General features: G+C 41.5%; 1 protein-coding gene across 1 annotated transcript; it reads right to left on the bottom strand.

The window, feature by feature from the left end:
* Positions 1 to 7,877: 7,877 nt before the first annotated feature.
* SLC45A2 (solute carrier family 45 member 2) lies at positions 7,878 to 23,094 on the bottom strand. Its single transcript, XM_075136791.1, has 7 exons — positions 22,659 to 23,094; positions 21,367 to 21,543; positions 18,159 to 18,475; positions 14,211 to 14,354; positions 12,831 to 12,954; positions 11,673 to 11,878; positions 7,878 to 8,102 (listed from the first exon to the last, which is right to left on the bottom strand). Exons 1-7 carry the CDS (start codon positions 23,092 to 23,094, stop codon positions 7,878 to 7,880), a joined length of 1,629 nt encoding a protein of 542 aa, XP_074992892.1.
* Between the last annotated feature and the right edge of the window lie 899 nt (positions 23,095 to 23,993).

The raw sequence follows: 23,993 nt of genomic DNA, 5'->3' as shown, positions 1-23,993 counted from the left end.
GCTCAAGGACATTAGATTAGGAGCTTGGATCTCCAATTTTTAGTGAGGGTTACTTCTGTCCTGCTTCAAAAGAGAATTCTGATTAATCCATTCAGAAGAGGTTATTGAAAATATCTTTTTATCATGATTAAGCTGTTATAAGAATCTTCTCCAGGTACATTCTCAGCATCAGTCAGTGCAGTGGCGGTTGAGACAAAGTCTGCAAAAAATTGCTAGGCAGCCAGTTAACTCATTCCTTTGCTAAAGTGCAGCTGGTAACATGCCTTAGGTGTGTTCCCTAGTTGCAGGGAGTTGTTTTCCTTAGAACCAGCTCTTTCAAATCCTACACATATGTGCAGGTTTCTCAGCCTATGTTTGTGCATAGCCTCAGAGTCCTTCCCAAAATCTTAACTATAAAATATAGACTCACAGGATGCCTGAGCAAATTGGGCCAAAAAAACAGCTGGAGACAGAAACAATTTATTTAGTTGTGCAAGTTTTTTGAAACCTTGACCTACCTGCTTGGGGAGTGCTAACAGAAAATTAAGGTGACTGACTGCAGACTATTCAGTATGGGAAATAACAAAATAAAGGTAGCTCACTCAGATATTAACTCTCTCCCTTACTCATCCATTCCTTGGGACAATGAAATACTATTTCTCCAAGAATCTGGGTTGTTCCTTACACAGACCAACTGGATGAGTACACTCATTGCACAATGATCAAATTAACTATTCAATGCTGAATTCTAGCATCATTGTTCAATGAACCTTTCCACTTTTGTTCAGAAGTCACATCTAACCTAAGGTTGGATAAAACTGGAATCTTGCGGAAAAATTACTTCTTTCTCTCTGTAGTTGTGAAAAAGTCTCTGATCAGCTTAGACAAGAAGTCTGAAAATCAAATACCTTCAATTTTCTTTTCAGGCCAAATCCTAAAACTGAGATAATAGAGTTAAAATCAATTCTTAGCTACCAACAATTAGCCCAGAGTTAAGACGATGGGGATATCACATCCGACCATGCTGGTAACCTTCTATGATGAGACAACTGGCTTGGTGGCTGAGGGGAGACCAGTGGATGATGTTTATCCTGACTTAAATAAGGTTTCGATGCTCTCTCCCCTGACATCCCCATAGACAAACCAATAAAGAATGGACTAGATGAGTGGAAAGTGAGCTGGATTGAAATTGGCTGAACTGCCAGGCTTAAAGGGTTGTGATTAGCAGCACAAAGTCCAGCTGGAGGGCAGTGACCAGCGGTGTGCCCCAGAGATCAATACTGAGGCCAGTGCTGTTCAACATCTTCATTAATGAGCTGGATGATGGGACAGAGTGCACCCCAGCATGTTTGCAAGTGATACAAAAGTGGGAGGAGTGGCTGATACACCAGAGGGTTGGGCCACCATTCAGAGAGTCCTTGATGGGCTGGAGAAACGGTCTGACAGGAACCCCAGGCAGTTCAACAAAGGGAAATGCAAAGTCCTGCACCCGAGGGTGGATAACCCCCAGCACCAGTACAGGCTGGGGGCCGATCAACTGGAAAGTAGCTTTGCAGAGAAGGACCTGGGGATCCACATGGAGAAGTTGAACATGAGCCAGCAATGTGCCCTTGCAGCAAAGAGGGCCAACAGCATCCTGGACTCCATTAGGCAGAGCATTGCTAGCAGATCAAGGGAGGTGATCCTTCCCCTCTGCTCAGGCTGGTGAGGTCACATTCGGCATGCTGTGTCCCGTTCTGCGCTCCCCAGTACAAGAGAGAGATGAACTTACTGGAGAGGCTCCAGTTTGATATAGGGCTTGGAGCATCTATCATGTGATGAGAGGCTGACAGAGCTGGGGTTGTTCAGCCCGGAGCTGAGAAGGCTCAGGGGGATCTTATCAATGTGTGTAAATACCTGATGGGGGTGGGGGTTAAAGAAGATTGAACCAGATTCTTCTTGGTGTTGTCCAGGGAATGGACAGGAGGCAATAGGCACAAAATGAAATTCAATAAATTTAATTTAAATGGAAGGAAATAACCTTTTTCATGGTGAGTGTGGTCAAGCACTGGAACAGGTTGCCCAGAGAGGTTGTGGAGTCTCCGTCTTTGGAGATACTCAGAATCTGAGCAGACACACCTGACCAGTCTGCTTTAGCAACTCTGCGCTGAGCAGGGGGATTGGACTAGGTCATCACCAGCGGCAACTCCAACTATTCTGTGCTTCTGTGTGATTCAATGATGGCAAATAAATACGGATACGTCTTCATTCCAATACAGTAGCCTTAGCACATGCCTATCTTTCTTGACATTTATTCTGAAAAAACTCTAAAAATTTTATGCCCTCAAATCATCTCCTACTATGTGTTTCAAATCATCTATCATATGTTTATGGTCATAAACAGATGTCAAATATGTTTTTACTGCTTTTTATTTCTGCTGAAACAGCTGAGGGGGCTCAGAGGAAATATGCTCTTCTTTTTGCCCATCAAAAGCATTTCCTGCTGAACTCCAGTCCCTTATTCATAGGCAAATCCAGTGATGCGTATAGAGAGCTACCCATGAACTCCTGAACTGAAGGTAACAGGGATCCTAAAGCACTGTATTAAATAACTGCACAAGCTGTACAGCTGATCATAAGTAATGAAAAGAAGACTCTAGTTTGAATTTCAGATTTGGGATTATGTTTTCAGAGATGTAGACTGAAATCTTGAATTTTGAGCACACTTGATGTAATATATTACAAGTAAAATATTCAAAAAACCAAAATTCCTGTTCAGAAAAGAACAACACCCTTTGATAAGGTGCCATCTCTCTCTCAGAGATAACCATAGCTTTAACAACTGCTTTATTGCCACGTTTTGCAATGTTATGGCAATCTAACAATATTTTGGATATATTTCTTAGAAGCGTACTTACTGGGATTGGGTGTTATGTTGGAATTTCAGCACTTATTAAAGAAACAAGTACTTTAGCCCTTAAAATCCCTGGAATCTGATAACTTGCAAATTGTATTGCAAGATGGCATTTCTTTTATCAAAAAAAAAAAAAAATCAGATCTGAGTGTTGACAAGCAAAACAAATAATTTAGGATACATTTGCACTTATATGGTGATCTGCCAGCCATGCAACTCCGGGCTAGTGCTCCCAGCCTTTAACAAAAGGCATCTCTGCCAGAACCTTTTCTTTTCCCTCATGCTGCTCCTTAGACCCCACAGTTCTCCTGGTTTTCCCTCTCCTCCTCAGCACCTAATGAGCAGAGGGGCCCTGAAAACAGAGGTGTCAAAGAGCCTGCTGCTGCCTATTGTCCTGTCTATGTGCTGTGACCACTGTCCCTGCCTCCTGATGCACTTTACCTGTTGGGAACCAATGCAACAAAAATTCATCTGCCAAACAAGTGGGGACAGCTGCACTACAGGGTTGACTCTTGGCATTAGCACTGAAGATTTTGAAGGCCAGATTCTACCATGAGTTTGATGCTAAGATGTCCTCAGTGGGCTCCTACCACCACGTGTCCGTATGTCACTGTCTTCATTGGCATTACGCAGCTGGGTTACAGCTGGTAACAAGCAACTTTCTTTTGTTGTCTATGCATGAAAAAAAGAGAACTGAACGGCAGCAATTCATCACTGTAAAGAAACTTCAGAGTAGGATGAAATAGAGAGGGACAGGATTGAGGTTAGAAAGTGAGGCAAGGAAAAGGCAGGCAGCTCCTACGCCCTGGAGAAGTGCTATAATGTCATTGAACACCGGGGGGCAACCAAGCACCCAGCCTTCGGGGAGCGAAGACCTTGATCCTTAGGAAGACAGCAGCCCCATTCCCTCTCCTCCTTGGTGGAGACATAGCCTTTGATAATTATCCTTTCAAAAAGAAATCCATTTTTTTAGAAATGGTCACAGATCTCTCTCCTTGAAAATAACAGGCAGAATCTGCTTATCTCAGTCTACTGTGCAATCCAGAGTGGAAAGCACTGAATTCTGTTTTCCGACTACTGCAAGTACTTACCTGGAGCAACATAAGGCAATACCCTCTGGTTTGATGTCTCTGTATGATGTTCAGTCATTATCTTTAATACACAGGTAAAATATTAATACATGGGGAGGTAAAAAGTTCATTTCCAAGAAGAAACTTTAGGAAATACAACTGATTAACACACCTTGCATACCTAAAGGAGCAATGTATGAAACTGAATACACCGTACAAGGCAACAGAATTACAAATCACTTTTCACAGTTCAGTCTTGGACAAGTGGCCCCGAACATTTGCTGCTTGAATAAACAAAGAAGGAGCAGCTAGGGAATAAGAAACGAATGCTGGAAACTTAGAGGGAAAAGTTTTGTTTTATAGAACATTTTTTATAGCTTTATCATGCCAAAAATCATTTGAAGACAGTTTACAGCACCTTTTTCCTCCATGAAGCAATCTCTCTACAGTTCAGAAATATCAAATGTCATCATTGCCACATCTCATACTTACACCATGCTCCCTATCTTTTGACATGCTGCAGGGACTGGCACCAAGTCATGGGCACCAATGCTAAAGCTGTGAGTTCTGCCAAGGCAAAGACATTTATGATTCATCCTGGCTTGTGTGGTTTATGTGGAAGAAAATCGTCTCCCACAAACCACCTGAGTTGGTTGTTTTCAAGGAAGTCAAGGAAACTTAATGAGATCACTGTGAAAGACAGAATGAACTTTGGAAAAAAACCCAATTGTGATGTTACTCATACTGCAAGTCCTCTAACCAAGAGAACCAAAACTTCCTTGAATGGTTTGCTTGCATGACATGCCTGCTTGTTAAATAGCAATAAGTGGCAGGCATTCGTAAGAGAAATAAAAAGGAAAGTGTCATGAAGATAAGATAGCAGACTTATTTCCTGCCTCATTTTATTCAGCCATGACTAGTTCTGTTAAGGCGGGAGGGAGGAGGAATTGGTTATCTCAAGACATCTTGTCTTCATCTAAACGTATCATTTGCGTGAACACAATATAGAGAAGATCTTTATTTATTTGATTTTATGTATATGGAAATAAAACCAGATAAGAAAGATCAGACCCAGGGTACTTCTAACTTTGAAATTCACGTAATTGCCATAAAAGCTGATACTAAGTACAATAACTGGTCATATTGATAATGCAAGTCCTGAACTAATGTAAAAGGACAGAAAAGGTGGAACTTCTTAAATCAGTACACAGTACAGTTCTTCAATGCCTTTAATATTTCTAACATTTTAGTACTTCCAGTGCTGAAAGAAATACTTATTTTATCCCTTCTCATGAATTAGTAACATTTTAGATTTTTTCACTAACACTTGAAATACATTTTTGACTTCAGAATGAGCACCATCATAATTGCTATGTTTCAAACACTGTTTTTCAAATTGCACATAGTTTTTTGTCTGCTTGCTATTTTTGATGAAGACCCACTAGAAAGATATTATTTTGAAATCTTAAAAACAAGTATAGGAAGTTTTATGGAGAGATTTCCAAAGAAAAACTGACTCTATTCTGTTCCGTCGTCTGCAGTGAATTTTAAAAGGAAAGAGCATGAGAAAGATGATAATGTGAGTTCCTGAAACAGTTTTTGCTGAATAAATTTGTGAATAAAAGCATTGATACACGTGATGGTCACATCTCTCTTCTCTCTGTGGGTTCACAATTCTTGTTACATTGCTACAAATCTACAGTCACTCCGTGGGCCTGAATCAATGCCAGCTCTCTCTTTGTGTAATGGAGCAGAGATAGCACTGACCATTCAAATTTTAATGTTCTGATGGCATTAAACCTCAAAGAAAATATTGACAAAGACAAAGGTAAACATTGCAAAGTTCCTTTCCCAGCCTCACACTGGAATCGGGGCTTTATGTCCTCAGCTCCCGCAGCACGGGTTTACATGGTGCTTCAAGTCCTGCAGTCTTACAAAACCAGATCACCTCCTCCTTTCTCTATTTTTATGGCTCCACAGAAGCCTTGCTCTTCCCTTAAAAATTCCTCCTCCCAGGAGATACCGAGTAATGGAAGTTAGTGAGTTAACGATGGCATAAAGCGAATGCAGAAGACAAGCATCCTTCATTTTCTGGCCTTCTCCTGTTTGTCCTGGTTGAGAACCTTGTGCTCCAGCCATCTCAGCACCTACAAAGTATTTCAAGCACAGTTTGGGGGCTCAGTCTTCCAAGCTTCTCTCTTCCACGGGTGAGGGGGATTCATGAAGAGCCACAAAATGAAAGAAACAATAAAACATGGCTTTTTCATAAGGCAGGATGAAGGAGCTGTGAAGAAAGGTAAGGTTTGCCGTGCACCGAGCCCCATTTTGGGCCTCAGTGGAGACACAATCGTCAACAAGAAAAGGTAGCTGAGGCTGCCATGGGCTTGTCATAATTAATAAGAGTTTGCCTAAGGGAAAATGGTTTTTCCTGAGAATAAATTACTCACTCTACTCTTGAAAACATACAAAAAAGATGAAGTTGGTGCATCTGTGCAGAGACATCTTATGCTCAAATCTAACCATTTATTTGTGGCGTTGTCAGTTCGTGTCATGCGGAGCTTCTAAGAGCTGATCAGCTCAACAGTGCATTTGACTGGACAGTGTTGATTATATATGTGCAACATTTAAAAAAAAAACAAACACCATACCTGGCAACAGTCTCTCTGTGTCACTGTTCATTAACAATATTGCATTAGCAGATGGCTTCATGTGGCTTAGCATGTAACATAGCAAATGGATATGACAGTCTTCAGGGCAGAGGAAGCACAGCATAAATACAGCGTATCACTTTCACAAACACAGGATTTTAAAAACTCTGGCAATATTATAAAAATAAGAATGAAGCTTCATATGCAATTAAATACAAATAACTGGACTTAAGTATTTACTGTACAATAATTCCTCATAGTGCTTTGCAGAACTGAATTTATTTACAATATTCTGTAAAGAGCAAATACCATTTCACTCAAAGCTAGATGCATGAAGGAAAATGGAGAAAACAGAGATGCTACTTTAACATAAATACTGTCATATCCAATGTCAAGGTTTAAGTGGTTACAACCATTCATAAAATTCTTATTTTGGCCAAGTTTATTTTTTCAATTACAGTATCAAAGTCAAGAGGCCATTTTTTTTAAGAAGGAAGAAATGGCAGCTGTTTCCCATAGATGGATTGTTTAGGTGCCTACACATGGATTTGCTGAGCAGCCTTATGCAGACTTCCATGACAAGCTCAGTCAGTACTTTCATTTCATTTATAGAGAAGCAGCAGGATCCAGTATAAAATAATTACTTTACTGTTATGCTTTTAAACAGTAGGCTTCAGTCTTTTTTATATTCCAATCATCTTTCACACCCAAATATGCTTTTGACAGTAGCTGGGAATTAACTAATCTCATTTAACAGTACAACTAATCATAACACAATTGCACCCTGCATGGCCTCTGACACCTGCTTGATCCTCCCACAGCTTTTGACTACCAGAGGGAATAGTCCCAAACTTAAGTTACTTGAAAAACAATATAAATAACAACTTTCTTCCTAACTCTGTCCATTTTTATTACTTCTTCAATCTATCACATACTTCATTTGTTAACTTCCACAAATTGGTAATGAGGAATTTCGTAATGACTCCTCATGTAGGGCATCAAGATACCATGGGCATACACACCATCATGTGTAATAGCGTGTTAATACACTGAGGTCAGCAGGAATGAAGTAATAAAGCAGTCAAAATACAGAAGCTTTCAATCTGAGACATTAGGCAACCAGTTTTACCAAGTCTCCGTTTCACAAAGCTCTGGAATTGCAACCGCTCCGAGGAGGTAAGAGAGGAGGACGTGCCAGCAGTATCAGCACGGCAACAGCAGCGGTGCTACTGACCCCGTAGGAAAACGCTCCCCTGGGGAGATTTCTTCCAATCGCTTCACACAGTCCTACTCCATATATCGAACACAAAAAGCAACAAAGCAGCAGCCGATCAGTGCCACCATAGATGCCGAAATGACAGTGACTGCACTGCCGGCAACACTAACCAAGAGCCCCAGGCCCACACCGAGGATGATCTGGGCCAGCTGGACCATGCAGGTGAGAGCGGCACAGTCAATGCCCTTCCCTCGCCCGCGCTCTCCAGCTTGTTCCCCATCCTGCAGCTTCAGGCTCTGCAAATAAACACAAAACAAAACCCAGTGAGATGAGACAGCACCGATAACTTGCAGCTCTCAGCCAAGGCACTGTCAGGACCCCCAGGTGCAGCAAGACAGGCCAATAGCTCTCTGCTTCCTTTCTGTTTTTCTGCTTGTCCCACAGAGGTTACGGAATTCAGAGATTTTACAAGTGATAATGAGTTTTCCAAGCTCTCCCTAAATTGTCCTGTTTCTCCCATCTGCAATTTTTCCCTCTATCCCTTCTCTCAAGGAAAGAATTGAAACTTGATCAGAAAAATTAGCTGTTTCCTTGAAGTTAAGGTCTATTTGAGCTCTGGCAGACTGACATTCCACAGTACCGGATACCCCGTCATGGATAATTTAGCTCCAACTCTCATGGTTGAAGGAGAGCCTCAAAGGGATGTTGAGTCATACTATGTCCCACACACATACAGATCATAATTTGTTATAATGCAGCACTGTGCTCTGAAGTTATGCCTCAAAGCACACAAAGGAGTTCGGTGCTGAAATCTAAATGTAATGCTTTTGTTGCTGGGAAAAAAAAAAATCTGAAAACAAATGTCCAGACTAGGGTTCTTCTACATTACAGAAGACCATTATTAACTACTGATTATCTGTATATCTGCTATGATATACATAGCAGAGCAAAAGGCTTCATTTATTATATACAAGCATCTCGTATATAAGCACTCTGTGAGGGTAGTTGGTCACTGAAACACGTTGACCACAGGGGTTGTGGTGTCTCCATCCTTGGAAATATTCAAACCAGACTGGACATGACCCTGGGCAACCTGCTCCAGGTGGCCCTGCTTGAGCAGGAGGGTTGGACTACATGATCTCTGGAGGTCCCTTCTAACTTAGCTGTTCTGTGATTGCCTCCAGGAAGAAACTATTCTATTTTGTTGCAAAATCACACCATTGTTTACATATTTATTCTTCTTCTTGCATAGGCTGTTGAATGGAGAATGTTGTATTGTAACAAACAAGAGGTTTCCATGCTGTAGGCTAGCTGTGCTGCTGTCTTCTGGTATCCAAACACTCTCGGCCATTAAGATGCTTTTTGCTTTTTGCAAGACCTATTACATTGCCTTTGAGCTGTTACCACACAAAGCTCAAAAGTACTGGAGACAAACAGTCTTTTCCTAATCCAGTGGACAAAATTGAATTTGGATCCTAGGGAACAGCAGCACAGAACAGGAGTTGAAATGGCAGCATTTTAAAACCCAGCACATGATTTTGGTAGAATGCACAGTGAGGAAAACGTCTGCTCTTTGTTTTGGAATGATACCGTCCTTTCACCTGAAATATTTCCAATTTTAGACACAATTTTTTTGGAATTATATCTATTTTTCTGGGCTGTGCCCAATGTTCCTATGCGCTAGTAGTTCTGACCACAATTATATGAATGTGTAAATGAATGTGATCTTGCACTTGATGTTTCCTCTTTATTTTTTCTATCTTGTACATTATAGAAGATTTGAGATAAAGCTAATTCTGTTAACATCAGATCTAACATAGAACTATGTATCATTTAACATCTGGCGTAGCAAGTACCATACACCAAACAACAAACAATCGGTTGTCTTACAAGTAACATTTGAATATATTAAATATAAACTCCATGCACACTTCAGCATATTTTATTTCACTTCTGCCTTGGAGCAGCTCTGAATCAGAGCTAGACTACAATTTTGCCTTTACTCCCTCTCTCTGAGTTGGCTGGCCCAAGGTTAGAATTGTGATCTCACCCTAAACTGGATTCATTCCCTGTCCTTTGTTATATCTTTCTAAAACTCTTCATCATGATCGTTCTCTGTTGGAAGAAACGGAGAAATTAACTGAAAAATTAGGAATCAGATCTATGAAATATTTAACCACATTGAGACATCCTCCTAGGATTCAATAGAATAATTAAGAGTTTTCTTGTATTCATTATTCACATGGTGATGCTTAGAAGTTGTACAGAAGAGTAGGACATGTTCTCAAGGACTTGATCTAGCCCTGTGCTGGTCTCAACTATGTTTCTATGTCATTTTTCAATGGTTCAACATTTCCTTTATTAATTTCTTCAAATATCTCCAGATGTAACGAGAACTTTTCGTAAGTCCTCCCAACCCTCCTTAATCCTTCTTGTGATAGAGGGAACTAACACTTAAGGGTTAATAGCAGAGCCATTGTCTGGCTTGCTAGTGCAATCTTTTGTAGCTAGCAACTGGGATAGACAAGATGCTGTTATAAGCATAATAAATATTGTAAGCAGAAGTTACAAAGGCTGTGTAGATAACAGGATCCTTGAATTACTAAACTAACAAACAGTTCCTGACTGAGACCTTACTATGGTGCATCCTCCCACTTGATAAGAGAGGATAGACCTTGAGCTGGCTCGTTAAGCCTCCTGTGTAACACCTGTGATGAGATAAGTGTCCTATGTAAATCACTAACAATGAACAACTGTGAAGGGATAAGCGTTAAAGGACAAGATAACCTGATGCCTCGTTCCATTCCAAGAGTCGAGGAACTGATGAGTTAATTAAGTGACCATATATAGACAAAGGAAGCCCAGAGTTCAACTAATGGACACAGTGAAGAAGACTATGGACGACCACCGGAGAAGGAAAAGACCCTAACCCTAATTTTACTGCGCATGCTTGGACTATGTAAATGACTTCCAGGAACTCATTACCATAAGACAACCTTTTCTAAGGAATGTAATGAATATGTATATATTGATTGCATATAACCCCTGTAAGTTAAGTACCCTGGCGTGCACGATTGTGGTGGGGCGACCCCCCGTGCTGCCCAGCGCTGAATAAACATACCCACTTTATAACTTTCTAGGTTGTGGAGTCTGTTTTCCGCATGTCACTTGTTTCCAGGTCTCTCACTAACTTAAGAGACTTGAGAGAACTTTCCCGCTAAAGAGCTCAACACTTTAGAAGACATGAAGATCCTGCTGTGCCCAGTAACATGATACAAGGAATGCAAGCTTTTCAGATTTTCCTTGGAAACAGGATTTCATGCTGTGGAGGACCAAAAACCACCCCAGACATTTATAGAGATAATGAGAATGTGGTGTATAATTTAATACTGAACTATGTAAAACTATATGAATTTTGTATCTTTATTAGCTAACGGTTTTTGCAACACTTTGCAGTCAACTAGAAATTCTGCCAGCCTTTACAGTGTGGTTATTAACCTTAGGAACTCAGAAATCAAGTCCTCAGCTAATGCAGCTGGAAGGAAGGATATGAGGAAGGTAGCACTTGAAGGCAACACCAAGTGGAGTCCTGTTATCTGCTTACTGCCTGAACACAAACTGTAATTGGCTGTGTTTTAGCTGTGATGGCAAATAATTATTTGTCTCACTGCAGGACTGTTTGGAGAGTTTGGAGCTGGGACCTTAACTCTCTCTGTCAGAAACTTTCCATTCATAACATGCGTCATCATAAATAGTTTGAAATTAAAATTAAAAGCTGCTCACCAGTTCTATCCGGTTTTCTCCCAAAATAGACTAAACAGACCCAGACAGACGTAAACTTACCCTTCCTTAGACATTGAACTCACCTCTTCTTCCCTGTGATACTCTGCAATGAGGTGGAATGGCACTGTGTACAGCGTGCTGGACATGACACCAAAGAGGGAACATAGAGCCAGAGTGGAATAGACATTGGGAAACAAGCCAATTAATCCAGTTCCCAATCCAAAAAGTAGGTATCCAATGAAATAAAGTCCCTTTAATCCTATGTATGGCAGAAGGATTTTCTGCAGGTCTGTGAAAAGAAAGTGAAAATGCTGATAATATTAAAACAAAACAGGTCACATTTCATCAGGGAGTTGCTTTAAGGGGTAAAATACAGTGAAGGAGATAATCTTACTGATTTTGGAAGTTGCCTCAAATTATTATAGGTATAAACTTGCCAAAGAATACTTGCTCTCTCTGAGGGTAGTCTTTTTCTGGCATAGCCAACTCCAGAGAAGAAGTAGTTAACAACCATTCTGGAAGAACTGCCCTCACTGACAACCCCAGACATTTCCGCTGTTTGATTATAATGCGAACATTTGGCATCAACCTCTGTCTGAGCTGAGAAAGGCGCTGCAGAAATGCTCCGAAGGGGAAAAGATTTCCCTCAAGCCTCTTTTAGATGCTCAATTCAGCCCCCAAAATGCTACTCATTTGAGTTTTTGGATCGCAAGTAGTTTTTTTAATCCTTGGTAACAGCTATGGTGAAATCTATCTGGGGAACTGTGCTAGCATATTTATACATAATTTTGGAGAGCAAGGTTCCTGCTTCTGGCAAGAACTTCTACTGCATTGTGAAAAAGTTATTTTATGAGGAATGCAGATGGGGAGAGGCCATCAGAGGGACCTTCGAGAACCTACAGCTACAGCACTGCTAGGTGAAAAAGCATCTCAGAATGATGCCTGTGGCATCCATTTTAGTCTAACATTTAACTTCAGGATGATTTTCAGTGTTCAGGGTCAGTTCACGTGCAGAACAATGCCTTACTCCCAAAGTGACCCCCTCACCATATGGTCAGGAACTGTTCATGTTAAGATACGAGTTTCTAACAAAGCTGAGTATGTAACATTTCTTAAAGTTTTAATGTGGAAGAAAAAGGAGTTAATTAGGCATTGCTTTATTTTTTTAAACAATGGCAAATAGCAAACAGTTTAAACACTGTTTCAAAACACAGCCTTGGAGTACATTCGTGGGTACTTACAAGAATAGACTGATGAAGAAATTGCATTGATGCACAGCCCCCAGCATCCCACCTCTACTCCTGTTTTGTAGGTAAGGTAAAGCGTGGAGTTATGAGGTGCATAAGGACTACCCTGGTATACAACCTGAAAGAGACCACAAAGATCACAGAAGGCAAGGATGGACTACGCATATATAATACCTCCTTCTTAGGGGAACGGGGTACCAAACACAGGGCCTCGTCCTTGGTAGGGGAGATAATTAGCACCCAAGAAGTCTGTTAAGCAGTGCCCTAACCATCCCTTCACAGTTCTCCAGGTTTTGCACTCATTTCTCCCGGATTCTCACATCCCAAGCTCCTCCTTATTTATTACCCTCTGGCTTTTCCTGGACTGTCCACTCTACACTGACTCATTCGCTCTTTTTCCTTTGCGTGTCTTATTTCCCACTCTCCTCCTCTCTCCACTTCTGCCTCCTTGCCTTAGACTTTCTTTCCCTAATTTATCTACAATTAATTTTTTTGTTATCTCTTTCAGGCTCACCCCAACACACTCATTTTTCCACCTAGTAATTATCTTATTCAGTTCCTTATCTAGGCAAGCAAAACTTTTTCTTTCAGTTGTTCATATACACTGCAGGGAAAAAAAACCCCTCCCTCTCACCTGCACAGACAAAAAAAGGCAAGGAAATAGGAATACTGCATGGAAACCACAGAAAAAAGGAAGTGGTAATGAGGGGATTTGTGCCAGGAGCATACTTGTACCCTGGAAGAAAGGAGGCAGACATCGTATAGGCAGGAATCACTGGCAGGGACATGGCATCTTACTGCCTGGGAATGGCATGGAAAAGGGAGCACTGGGTATCGCGAAGGCAAATAACTGCTGGCAGAAGGGACTCAGGGAGAGGTTTAAAGAGGTATGGCAGGGACACCCAAATTCAAGGAGACAAGAGCTTTCAGCTACCAAGCAGCCAGGGCAGCAGAGCCTGAGGCCAGGGAGGCCGCGGTGCAGGGGTACAGCTTTGTGCCGACAGTGCCCACGCACCAGGGTAAGGCCAGCGGTGTCCAAGCCACACCAGCATTGGTTCAGTTAGGAAACCTGCCCTTGGAGAGGCTCCCAACCAAAGCAAAGAATGGATGTGTTTGGAACAGCTCTGACAGCTGCATTTGGAACAGTTAAATAGACACAAACAGCCTTACAAACACTAAAAGGTTTTCCCCAAAGATCGAACAGACTGGCTCAGATCCATTAGCTGTTTTACAAAACTCTTGTTGAGCCATCCAGATACAACTGGCTCCGCCACCACTGTCATTTCTTCAGGATTATAACACTGTCTCATTTCTTTTTTGGTGCAGGAGGAGATGCTACGAGGAAAGAGAAGTGAGAGGATTTTACGCTTTTACCTGTCCCATGAAATCCGTGAAGAAGAGCATGTTGGACAGGAAAGCCATCCATCCAAAGAGGTGGCTCACACAGAGATAGCGATAGTGGGATGGCATGCTTAAAAGTGTCTTCAAGAGTGATTTAGGGGTCATCTGCCTTTGATCCTAAAAGCAAGTATTTAACAATAATACTGTATTATTGCCCTGAAGGCTAATAAAATAGCTGACAGCAAATGAAAAAGGCCTCAGCATCTTTTAATTACGAAACTTCCAAAGTCTTTTATTTTTTGCTAGGAAGGTCTGCTTGGGTACTGAATGTCCTTCAATATATATTTGATTTGTAGAGCTATTGCCTAATAAAGTCATCTGAAGGATTCACAGAGACTCTGGGAGAGCTGGGGCATATCAGCAAGGATGTAACTTTTCTTGCTGTTATAATCAGTAAGATTATTATTTACTTGTAGAACCAAGTGAAAATTTTCTGCCAAAACGGATACAGCGGAATTTCAAAAAAAACAAAAACAGAAACAAAAATAATTTCTTTATGGAGACAAACAGCTTTACATTGAAAATTTAAAGCTGCCATGGAAAAAATGAAACTCAAAATACTTCCTGAGAATTAAAATATATCAGTTGTGGAATATGGCACTTCTAAGATCTTGTTGCCATTCCCTACTGTGTGCTAAATTCCCTAGAAAACTTCACCTCTTCTGGCGTATCATGAGATTTCCAGTATGTACTGTCCTCCCCTCCAGGAAGCAGGGAGAGACTGTGGTACATCACGGGAGGTGCAGCACCACTCAAAATCCTAGCACCCCGAGAACGTGAGCTTCAGCACCTGCACACCTCATCCCATGGGAGAAATAACTTATTTCAAAATCTGGTGCTGGTTAACAAGTCTCACTGATGGGGAAAAACAAAATTTCTCATCACCTTCAATGCCCCACCTTATCTCCCTCCTTGTCTGAGCCCTGTGCTCAAAAATGCTCTCACAGTTTCTTTTCCAGCCACATTCATCAGATCACTTGTATCAGTTGAATTTTTTTTAGTACTGTAGGTATGCTTGATGTCAGGCATTTGCAACACACAATTCTTACTGCTTTAAAGCTCCTGTATGGTCCTTTACTTTTAAAGAAAAAAAGATACTATTTTATCTGTGCATGATGGAACACTTCCAGTTTTCTCTAGAGGCAACAGTGTTGGGAGGGATGGTAGGGGAAGCTGTATGGTTGTGAAATGTGGAAGAACTGTAAAAGTTATATTCATTACTGGAAAGCTGAATTTTGCCTTCAATTTGCTGTAAAATAATGACATTTTTTCCTTCCTTCCTTCAATGTTCTACTTACTTTTCACAATTCTGCTTTCCTTTGAACTAGGTTATGCTGCAAGCTACTCTATGAATAATCACCACATACAAAGTTGGAAAATACTTTGCTCCAGTGGGAGGTTTTTAATCCTCATAGGAATGCCAAAATTCAAGTTGCTGACTTTCACCTTGAACTGCATATTGTCCAAATCCCTTGGAATTTCTCTTGGCATCACTGTCTCTTTTAAACAGGGTAAACTTTCTATTCTTCTACAGTTATAAAAAACAACCAAAAAAAATTCCACATTGACTCATTAGTGTTATTTCAAAGATAATTATTACTGTTTGACTTGGCTTATTTAATTTGTTCAACTCTTCCACACAGTTCTTTCAAAAGCCTTTCCAATCAAAGTGTTAACATAAAGTCAGGGAACTACTAAGGACACTGCTGTAGTTACAAACAATAATTTGACAGCTAGATAGAAATGCTTGCTTTCTATTTTAGAGATATTTTAGAGAGTGGAAATGGAAACTGAAATGCTTAATGCACACATTCAATACACACCAACACACAAATCCCACACTATTTTAAACAATGGGCTGAAGTTTGCCTCTGTTTAAGTGCCTTATCCTTCAAAAGCTCATAATAGCCAATCATTTTTTGTATAAAATCACTACAACTCAAGGCCTGGCATAATTCATAAGGATACAGAGGAATCAATAAGACTTGGGTTTTATGGCAGTAGATCCTGAGTAATTTGGCACCAAACTAAAGAACAAAAGACGAATCACTTTGAATGTCTGTTCATACTGTAACAGGTCAAATCTCATTAATAATCATGGTAGCTATTAGTATGTAAGAGCACAGTCCTTAATTAGAAGATACAGGGCCATGGTGCCTGCAGCAAAAAAAGAGACACAGAAAAACAGGAAGCCAAACCATTTCTTCAAGGAAGCAATTACAGTAATGAATGAACTCAGAAAACATGTGCCACAAGAAACAGACGGTTAAGGCAGTGAGTGTCTAGAATTTACACATGCCCAGGCACATCAAAGAAACATGAGACAGATCAAATCACTGTGACTCTCCGACAGGCTGTCCACCTAAAAATATAGAGAGGAGGGCAACGGCACAAGCTTGGCCACAGCGGACGCCAGAGCTTCACCCTGGGTGTCAGACGTTACTGATTCAGTGGAATTAGTTCTTGCCAAGGTAGAGCTACCCCAACCCATAGTCTGCTCCCCTTGCTTTCACTGCATCTGCTCTCTCTTCTTCATTTACCTTCCTTTCTTTAGAGCCCACGTGGGCCAAACAGTCAATGACACTCGGCACCTCTGGCAGTTTGGAGGATGCTCAGAGTGAACAGTGCTGGTGAAGAATGCTGGCTGCTCGAGTTGGCCTGCGGTGGGGAAACAGGGACGGCATTGTGGTGTCCTAGCCATATTCTCCCAACAAACTGTTGCTTGGCTGTCTGCCCCTCTCCCCCTGTGTTTGTCTGGCATTCTCATCAGGCAGCGTTCATCTTTTATTCTACCTTTGTGTTGTGTCTGGTGTAATAATATTTTTCTTCAGGTTAGGAATACCAAGTGCTATTATAATACACATGTTAAAGAGTAAAAGATAATAAATCCCTTTTATTTGTAGCTTAAACATGAGTTTAGGTTTCTAACTTATAACCATCTGCACATTGTCAGTATTTTTTGCCTGATTTATCAAGACCTGTATCAGGGATAAATATACGTAACACCAAGAGAACAACAAGCAACTGTTTGTTATACTAGGAGCCGAACATACACATTAGCCTTTGCTTACCTAGAGTACCATGAGAGTGCAGTGACGATTCCCAGCACTAAAAGTCGTCAACAACACAGTATAAACTATTATCTGTTCCCAAGACCATTCTAAAAATGTGCTCTTCACATATTTTTCAAGTAGATTCACCTTTTCCTAGTTGCCTTAGACTGAAGCAGTCTCTCATAAAAATGCAGCAGAAACAAGAGAACAGTGATGATTTAAAAGTACTCGCTGTTCTCTCCCACCTAAAAGTTCTGCCAAAGGCACAGCTACAACATCACTGCAAAATAAAACTAAAACTCCAGAAGCGAGGTAGCGTTGTTGTAGAAGTAGCAGTTTTAAACACTGCAGTACTGTCAATAAATCCTCAATGAAATGTTGAGCAGCAGCATAACTGGAATGTGTACCAGACCAGGGAAGGAACACTTCGTATGTATTATGTATGTAAGTGTGTGGACTTCAATGGGAGTTACAGTTTTATATCAAAGATTAATGGTCTGTAGTCCTTGTCCCGCAATGTGGTGTTAATTCTCTCAGGACTAAAGAACAAAGTATATCCTCTTGCCAAAATTCACATAAGGATGGTATCAGGAGATTGACACAGAGCAGAAACCTGAACCTGGTTCTCCCTCAACACTGCAAATTGTTCAAAGCCTCAGGACTAGTCCGTCTCATCCCTCTTGTTGGAAATACTTTGTAAAAAAAATAAGAGAAAAGCAAGCAGGCTTTCTATGGACCGTGTATCCTAGTGGAGGATTCTTCTTCTGTGTGTGTGAAAGGCCTCTCCATTCCAAATAGTCAGCGTTAGCTAACCAAAGGGTCTCCAAGGATGGAATGATATGGGTTACAAAACGATCTCTGCACTTACCCGTGTACGTGATGTAACAGCGCGTTTCCCTTGTTTAGCTGCAGCCTTTATTTCAGTACGTGTTGATTTTAAGTAACTGTTCTTGATATCCTCCTCTACGGAGCTATATTTATAGGATTCCAACAAGAACGTTGTCTCCTCATTTTCGAATCTGAGTGGGACTTCAGGAATACTGCGCAGATGTACAGTAAGGCAGATTAGGAAAACCAAGGCTGCGAATAAGAAAATCACCTGGAATTCCGATGCCAAGGAATATCCTAGTACAGTTTGACCCCAATCCATAGCACCTGTCAGGTAACCCAGGGCTCCTCCCAAACCTATGGGAGTAGGAAAAAGGAGAAAAAAGATCTACTGGCATTCATAAAATAAACAAACAGTACACAATACCCTCAAGATGTGATCCCCTCTAGAAATGACTGAATAATCACCCTCCAGATATTAATCACAAGAAATAGGGATACTGAGCTAATCACATACGTGAGCAGTTACCAAAACATATCTTGAAAAATCTCCTCGGCTCTGCTGGACAGAGGTCTCCAAAAATGCCTGAACATATAGTAACATGGGCCTCCATCTCTCTTCTTGACTCTTTGAGGCTTTATTTTCTTTGAAACAGTGAGTAATACAAAATAAAATTCTACTGAAATTTATGGTTTCTTTAAAATTACACAGAACAAACATTTTTTAAATTATATTGAGACTATTTACAGTTTTGACTTTGTAAAATGTATTTTATGCAGCTGAATCTAAACAGAAATACTGTCTCCACGTGAAATTTTAAAAAAAAGGAAATAAAACCAAAAGCATTGTTTTATAGTTATCAAAATCGAAGTACCTCACCACTCGGAAAAGAAAACAAAAAGGATCAAATACAAATGTGTAATTCCATTTAATGATTTTCTCAGAACAGTTAGAATAAAAGGTAAAATGAGCATGCTACCTTGTGTCTTGAAGTTAATAAAACCAGCGTTCAGTCCGATTTTTTAAAAATTTCTTCTTTTTGTTACTGGTGCACACCGTTTCAGAAGCACAAGACAGTGCACACTGTTACATACAGTACAGAGCTCTGGTAGGGGAAGCACCTTTGCGGAGTCCTGACACCCTGTTAACCAGGTGGCTTTGCAGGGCGCGGGAGGTAAGCAGGATGGACGCATTTGCAGGACTTGGAAGTACTTCTACTCTTCTGCTTAGGAGAACTGAAGACAATGTATGGCAGAATCATTCTGTCCAACAAACATTACAGAGGTAACAGGACCTACATTTGCTTCACCTACAAAACATGGGATTTTTATTTCATTCTGGGCTGTCTGTACTTTTTTCCTTCTTGGGTCTGATTATGGCCCTCCTTCATTGTGTCCTACTGCATTTTACAGGGGACTGTATCCTTGCTTGTTCTCACGAAAAACAATTAAGCCAACAATTAAGTTAACAACTTTCTGAAGAAAGCATGCATTAAATGTTTGCACAGAGTGAATGTTTGATGCTTGAGGTTGTCTTTGCATACTGTTCTGGCAAAAAGCAATCATGATATTGGAATGCATACTGAGTGTTGCGTGTTGGATATGTACACTCCTCCTTCCACTTGTCTCAGTGGTCATAAGTTTCATAACTGCGGCGCTATCGAGTTTCATGTTCAAACCTTACACTGAAGATAAACTGGAGAGCGAAATCTTGGAGATATTTAGTCTAAAAAGAAGGAACTAAATAGGGGAAACAAAATAATATCTAAAAGAGAAGCTAGAAAAGAAATGGGAAGATTGCTGTCTCTGTCTAATAAGGATCGAACAAGGCATGATAAATGTAAATTGTAGGGGATGGATATTAAGGTTAGATTTTAGGGAAAACTGTCTAACAACAAGGCCAGTGAAGTGCTGGAACAGACTGCCTTGAGAGGGCTGCAGAACCCCTATCAAGGGAGGATTGCAAGAACAGGCTAGGTAATTACCCATCAGGAAGGGTTAAGGTACCGATGATCTTGCTAGAGAGGGTGCAGGTGCTGGACCAAATAATGCAATCTCTTCCAGTCTTGTTTGATGTGATTTGTCCCACATACCTTTTCACAGCTCAGTACACAAATGAATCAGCTGTAGCTCCAAATTTGGAAATCAAGCCTTTTTATTATCATCCAAGGAAAAACTGCAACCAGAATTCTGCTGAAGGCAATAATATGCATAAAGACTCAATCCCCTCTCTGTCCAAACAAGTAATTGTTAAAAATTTTATCTGTCAGTTTCTGATGGATAATACTGATTTCATTCCCATGTGGGTTCCCTTATAATCTGCATTTCTGGACACAGCGATTTCGTATGTCCAAAATCGGCCTGTTGCCAATAGCTGCTACACCTCCCTCCTCGACTAGAGTAACTGCCACTGAATCTGCGTGTCTCTGCTCTTGGTACAGCTCAGCAGCCACACAGATTGCATGACTTCTCATCTAGTCTGCTTTTTGTCTCGTCCTTTCACAGGGACTGCTCCCAGACACGGCTGGAAGCTCCTCCCGATTCACGTTACAGGTACACAGCCTTACGTGTCTTCCCCGTGCGTTTTCTCAACACAGGGCTCACGCAGCACCGGTTTCCTTCTGTACAGAAGGTTTCTTTCTGTAACTCAGCAACATTTCAAATGCGTAAAGGCAAATGAAGCTCTTACTTCATTTGCAAGAGCCTGGGCTGAACCACTTGGCCTTATTTCATGGAAGTTGTGAAGCTCTGAATTTTACAGAACTCCTATTTCTTCTATACAGGAAGGCAGCACGTATTGGAGCACTGCCGAAGAACAGAAATCAACTGTACTGGTTTGTGCTCTTGCTCTATGTCACATGCTGAGTCAATAATGTTATTCTTATGTGCTATGGCAAGGAAACAAGTTACATCCCTTAATTTTTGCTTCACCAGAAACTTGAAAAAAATCAGAACAAGTTGGAAAAAAACTACTTCACTTTTTAAAATAATTAATTACTCTTACTTAAATCATGGCTATGTTGCTGTAAATAGTTATGCCTGCAGCCTTCTGCAGCAGAATTCCTGTAGCAGCAATCACAAGCTGCTGTCCTCTGGAGTAGTGAAAACCCAGCAACAAAAGACTCGTGACTGAAGCGCGGGATCAGATGATCAGTTCATTCAAGATTAGAAACACAGTAAGAATAAAATCCATGCAATTACCTTCCCCTCCTTCGAGAGGTAGGGAGGAAAGGAAGGGATCTGAGTACCTGTAAAGAGGGCGTGGTAATGCAGACCCTTTTCTTTATCCTGATGAGAGCAGACATCAAATAAATATGCTTTGATGGGGCCATCAATAAAATCAGCTGCAAAATCAAAAAGCACTACTCCCAGCATGGTAATGACTATTGCCCACGTCCGCTGATTGTCTCTCTCACCGATGAAAGCTACAAAAAGAAAAACACCCTCATTCTGACAGCAACAGTGCCATGTTCTGCAAAACCACATTTTATCTTTCCTGATACCTCCAAATCTAAGCAATGCTTAATTATGCAAGAGAGAGCAGCGATACCAGAATCACATCAGAGAAGCAGGGTAAATGAGTCTGTGTAGCGCTGAGCTGTGCTAGGTTGACTTACTGCCTTGAGTCAGCACGAGCTCAGGGTACGCCAAGCTCCACAATCAAGAGCATCACTAGCCTTAATCTACTCTTCTGCACCTTCGTGGCATGCTCTGGTAGCCTAATACACATGCATTTTGTAGTACTTTTTTGTTTTATTCTATTTGTCCCACCCTTCCATTGTTTTAGATAATCAAGAGTTGACTGTAACATCTCCTTCTGGGCGAATGAATACAAGTATATTCAACACCAACCATATCCAGGAAGAGAGAAAAAATCAATCCGTAAAAACACACACCTCCCCCCTCTGCCAAGTCATAACGACAGCAACAACTTTCCATCAAGTCTTTGAGAAGTTACATCTCAAGCTGAAATCTAACAGTATCTAGGGACGTCACTCCTATTTGATTTTGCATATTCCGGGTGCAACACGCTTTCCCAGGAGTTACAGATTTCTATTATTCAGCAGCATAACACAGACTCGAGTCAAGCCAGTGCTGCAATAATTAAAGATATATATTTTGAATGCTAATCCATCTAAAATAGGGATTAATAGATATTCAGTTTGGATGTCTATTACATCACACAAACAACATTGATCGTTTAACTTAACAAGGTAGAGTTTAGTTTGTGAAAACTTCTCTGGGCCTAAGCAGTGCTTTACTTGCATGAACTGATCAGGCAACCACACGAACATACAACATACTGTAACCACATGCAGAAACTACAGAACACTAGGTACAGGGTACATAACATGCAGCGTTAGGATTGAACGTATATGAAGATTTCGGTGTTCCCCAGCTCCTTCAATGCAGCTGAGTAACATGATACCCAATTTTAACAGTCCATTTTAGCAGGGAAAAAAGGAACCCCTCTTTTCTTTCTGACTCAAAAGGCTAGGATGCGTTTTGTCGGTCAGCACAGCGTGTGCCCCTCACTCACCTGAGATCATCACGTCCCCATTGAGGTACAAAGCCATGCCTAACAGCATTATGATGCCCAGACCCAGAATGTAAGGTCGCCTCCTGCCCCAGCTACAGGTGCAGTGATCACTGGCTGAACCTACCACGGGCTGCAGCACGAAGCCCAGGATAGGGCTGATGAGCCACACCAGGCTGTAGAGGTTCTTGGGCAGCCCTACACTGAGCAGTACCGGCGTGACAAAGGCGGCCTCCACGGCATAGCAGAACTCCCGGCCGAACATCGCCATGCTGTGCATGACCAGCCTTCCCACCGCTCGCTTCCTTGGCACCGCTGCTCCAGTTCTCGTCACAGATTGCAGCAGAGCCTCCTTCTCTCTGGTGCTGTCCATGTCGGCCTTGGCCACCACAGAAGGGGGTGGAAGAGCCCTGTGGAAACTCTCTTTCGTTAAGGTCATGGCTCTGGCTACGCGCGGCGCTCCGGCAAGTCGGTGCTGCCCGCCCTGGCTGACATGGAGCCCGGATCATATGCCGAGTGGGATCGGTCTGTGCTGGGGGAGGGACCCACATACTTTCATGGCTCTGCGATCACAAGTTATGAAAGGAAGGGGGCGGGGAAGCGTGTGTTAACATTAGCAGATCTGAGCTCTTGGCGTCTGCAAAGCTCCCAACTATCCACAACTAAAGAACTACTGTTTAAGCACGAAACACACATATAATGGGAACATACATCACATGGGCGAGGTGCAGGATTAGCGTGACACAAAGCTATTCCTCTTGTTGCTGTGAGACAGCGGTGATACCAAGAAACTAGAGCCCTCATCTTTCCGTTCAGCAAACAACACTGAGCACCAGACTGAGTGCCGATTTCCTCTTGATCGAACGGGGGGAAAAGAATCTATAATATATATCCAGAAGAGGGTTTCAGTGCACTTCATGAAGATAAGTAAGTGAACCTACCTATTGCCCTAGAGTGCTAGTGGCAGGTAAAAAGCTTGACAGAAGTCTGCCAAAGAGCAACTGGTGAGTATTTTTTTGTATCTGCTGTGTGCCACCCTCAATACAACTGATCATGTTTCTGAAAAACAAAGGATCTCAGGATCATTTAGGTGTTTTTTTAAACAGTCTTATCTGTCCAGAGAAGGCCTTAAAAGAAATCTACAGTGACATACCAAAACTGTACCTTTCAGGTTAGCCACCTGAGTGAGGCAGCTGATCCAACCTATGCTGAATCATAGAATGGTTTGGGTTGGAAAGGACCTTTAAAGGTCATCTAGTCCAAGCCCCCTCCTGCGGGCAGGGACATTTTCAACTCAATCAGGTTGCTCAGAGCCCTGTCCAACCTGACCTTGAATGT

The sequence above is a fragment of the Calonectris borealis genome, chromosome Z (assembly GCF_964195595.1).
Source record: "Calonectris borealis chromosome Z, bCalBor7.hap1.2, whole genome shotgun sequence".
NCBI lineage: Eukaryota > Metazoa > Chordata > Aves > Procellariiformes > Procellariidae > Calonectris > Calonectris borealis.
The sequence above is the reverse complement of the archived record's forward strand: the minus strand, read 5'-3'. Positions and strand labels throughout refer to the sequence as shown.